The 3418-nt window shown below is 51.8% G+C and overlaps 1 protein-coding gene across 1 annotated transcript; it reads right to left on the reverse strand.

Annotated features, from left to right (window-relative positions):
* Positions 1-248: 248 nt before the first annotated feature.
* LOC106755346 lies at positions 249-3122 on the reverse strand. Its single transcript, XM_014637491.1, has one exon. It carries the CDS (start codon positions 3120-3122, stop codon positions 249-251), a length of 2874 nt encoding a protein of 957 aa, XP_014492977.1.
* Positions 3123-3418: the final 296 nt, after the last annotated feature.

Consider the following 3418-nt stretch of genomic DNA (forward strand, 5'->3'; position numbering starts at 1 on the left):
TCTTGGACTAAAACGACACTTATAGCAGTGTCCGAAACTCCCAGGTAGACGTGTAACTCCGCTCCCACGTCCGGGCGATTCATTACCGGCGGGTTCATCAAAACCTCTTTTACTTGGGCGAAGGCCTGTTCGCATTCAACATCCCATTTGCTAAGAGCCTCTTTCTTCATTTTCTTCATGATTGGCCTTGCCCGCTCGGCCAATTTCGGGATGAATCGGGACAAAGCCGTGAGACGTCCGACTAATCTTTAGATATCTTTCAAGGTTGTCGGGCTCGGCATTTTCAGGATGGCCTCGCATTTGTCTGGATTAGCCTCAATTCCCCGGGATGTCAGCATGAAACCAAGAAATTTTCCTCCAGATACCCCAAAAGTGCACTTCGCCGGATTCAACCTCATCCCGTACCTCCGGACTTCGCCAAAGACTTCCTCCAAGTCACGCAAGTGGCTTTGCTCATCGGGTGACCGGACCACCATGTCGTCGATGTACACGTCCATGCAACGCCCAATCTGTTTGGCGAAGAACCTATCCATCAGCCTCTGGTAGGTGGCGCCCGCATTCTTTAATCCGAACGGCATTACCTCGTAACAATAATTGGCCCGGTCCGACATGAATGCGGTTTTCTCTCGATCAGGGGAATGCATTGGGATTTGATTGTATCCGGAGTAAGCATCTAAAAAACTGAGTATCTTGTGTCCAGAAGCGCCGTCCACTAGAGCGTCTATGCTCGGCAAAGGGTAAGAATCCTTTGGGCACGCCTTGTTCAAATCCGTGTAATCTGTACACATCCGCCACTTCCCGTTTGCCTTTTTTACCATTACTACGTTGGCCAACCAAGTTGTGTACGTCACTTCCTTGATAAACCCTGCCTCCTTTAGTTTTCGCACTTCTTCCTCCACCGCCTTTCTCTTCTCGTCTCCCATCTTTCGTTTCTTCTGGGATATAGGGCGAGCGTCCTTATATAGCGATAACTTATGAGACATTACAGACGGATGTATGCCCGACATATATGCTGCCGTCCAGGCGAACAAGTCCCGGTTGTTCCACAGCATACTCCGCAGCTCCTTCTTAATCACCTTCGGTAATCCCCTTGCTATAGTGGTGGTTTGGTCGGCCTTAGTCCCTACCAGTATAGGCTGGGTTTCCCCTACCGGTTCCAGCCGATCGTCCGTATTAGTTCGCGGGTCGAGGTCGGCCAACGCGACCTCGGACCGGCTTACCTTTCGTTTCTCTTCCTTTGGGTATATGCGTAAACCGGCCGCGTAGCATTCCCTGGCCGTTTTCTGATTGGCTCTTACTGTGCAAATAGTCCCCCTTCGGGTGGGATACTTCATTGTCAAATGAGGGGTGGAGACAATCGCCCCAAACGCGTTAAGACATGGTCGCCCCAAGAAAACATTGTAAGCGGTACTTGCATCCACTAGTATGAACCTTACCTTCATCTCCTCGCTCTCCCGCCCCGTGCCAAGGCGGGTGTTAAGGTCGATATAGCCCTTCGTGTCTACTCGCTCGCCGGCGAATCCCACAATCTGTTCGTCATAAGGAACGATGAGGTCCCCCGATATGTCCATTTGGAGGAAAGTCCTCCAGTACAGTATGTTGACCGAGCTGCCCTGGTCCACCAATACCCTATTCACTCCGTACCGGGCTATCTCAATATTAATGACCATCGGGTCATCCTGATCGGGGTCAGGGGCGTGAAAATCCTCGTCCGAGAAGGTGATAGGTGGCATCGATCTCCTTCGGACGTCAACAGCATGTATGGATCTCAGCGCCCTGATACTCCTTTTCCGGGCGGACGAGGTGGACCCCCCTCCGGCAAAGCCTCCGGAGATGGTATTTATCGTCCCTCTCAAAGGTCCTCTCGAGGTGTCCTTACTGCGGCTCCTGTCCCTTCTATCCGTCCGCCTCACCTGATCTTTAGGCGGACGATCATACGTCCGGTAGTTCGTTTCCCTTCTGATGTTTCTGGTCGGACTAGCCGGCCTCGTGTATGAGTGTTCTCTTCTGGACGGTCCCTCCGTTCGGTGGACGTCTTCTCTTCTAACGTATTGCTGCAGCTGCCCCATTCGGATGAGCTCCTCAATCTTGTCTTTCAACGTCACACAATCCTCCATATCATGTCCGGGGTTTTGGTGATATAGGCATCGCTTACTCAGGTCCGCCCCTGGAGGTGTGGGCCGCTTCTGAGGTGTTGATAAGACTTGGGTGCTCAGCGCCTCTTGTAGTATCCGGGCTCTAGGGGCGTTGAGAGGAGTGTAATGCGGGAATCTGGGGCCCCTTGGCCCCTCTTTGAGTCTAGGTTCGTTCGGTTTGCTTCCTTGACCTTCACCTTTTCTACTGTCCCCCTTCTCGGCCTTAGCTTCCTGCTGCTCTCGTCGGTAATTTTGTTTCATATTCTCCACCCGGGCCTCATCGACCGCCTGTTTCCTCAATTCCTCCATTGTACTGGGAGCATTCCGGCACACACTGTCTTTAAAAGGGCCTGGCCTCAATGCAGGCATGACATACTGGAGGTCTAGTTCTAAACTCAGGCCCCTGACTCTGCGGACTGTTTTCTGATACTGATCCGTGAAAGACTTCAGAGATTCTTCCTTACCCTGCTTCAGATTCATTAGGTCTACCACCGTCACATCCTCCATACTACTCGCGACAAATTGTCTTTTGAACATTTCTCCCAAACTCTTGAAGTTCTCAATGGAATTAACCGGCAACGAGTTAAACCATTCTAAAGCTTCTCCTTCTAGGGACAGAGAGAACGCCCTAAACCAAATGGCGTTACACCCGGTGCGGAAGGTCATGGTGTTGATAAATGACTTAACGTGGGCGGCCGGGTCGGACGTCCCATCGTACATCTTGAATTGAGGCGGTACAAACTGCTCCGATATGTGTACTTCCATAATTTCCCGTACGAACGGCACCATAGTGGTTGACTCCTCCACCTTAACAAGTGATTGACTATCTTTGTTTCCCTTCTCCTCTCTTCCCTCTGCGTGAGCACTACTGTTTTCCTCCTCCAATGGTATCCGCTTCCCTCCTGCTCCCTCACCTTGCTCGCCTTCGTTTCCCCCGTTCTTACTCTTCGCGATCTGGGCCAAGCATTCAGCCCTCACCGCGGCCATCTCCTATTCGTGCTTTCGCTACATCTCCATCATCCTCTGCTCCATCAACCTCAACATCTCTGTCTGATCCTCAGTGTTAGTGTTTCTTGTGGTCACCATTGGGTATAATCCTCCGGCCCCACGGTGGGCGCCAAAATGTTCCGGTCGGGATTTCGTCCGAGCTTCCTTGCACAATTTCCCCCTTCGAACCGTCCGGTCCTCCGCTGATCCGACTCTTGGTTGACCTATGTCCTTCGTCCAGCCGTCCGGGTACCTGTTAATGATACTCCGACGCTCAAGTCAGTGTTCAACTTCTT

This window comes from Vigna radiata, unplaced genomic scaffold (assembly GCF_000741045.1).
Source record: "Vigna radiata var. radiata cultivar VC1973A unplaced genomic scaffold, Vradiata_ver6 scaffold_252, whole genome shotgun sequence".
In the NCBI taxonomy this organism is placed as follows: domain Eukaryota; kingdom Viridiplantae; phylum Streptophyta; class Magnoliopsida; order Fabales; family Fabaceae; genus Vigna; species Vigna radiata.

Bases quoted from the DNA above. Each gene is read 5' to 3' on its own strand.
- LOC106755346 (XM_014637491.1), bottom strand. From the start codon at position 3,122: ATGGCCGCGGTGAGGGCTGAATGCTTGGCCCAGATCGCGAAGAGTAAG.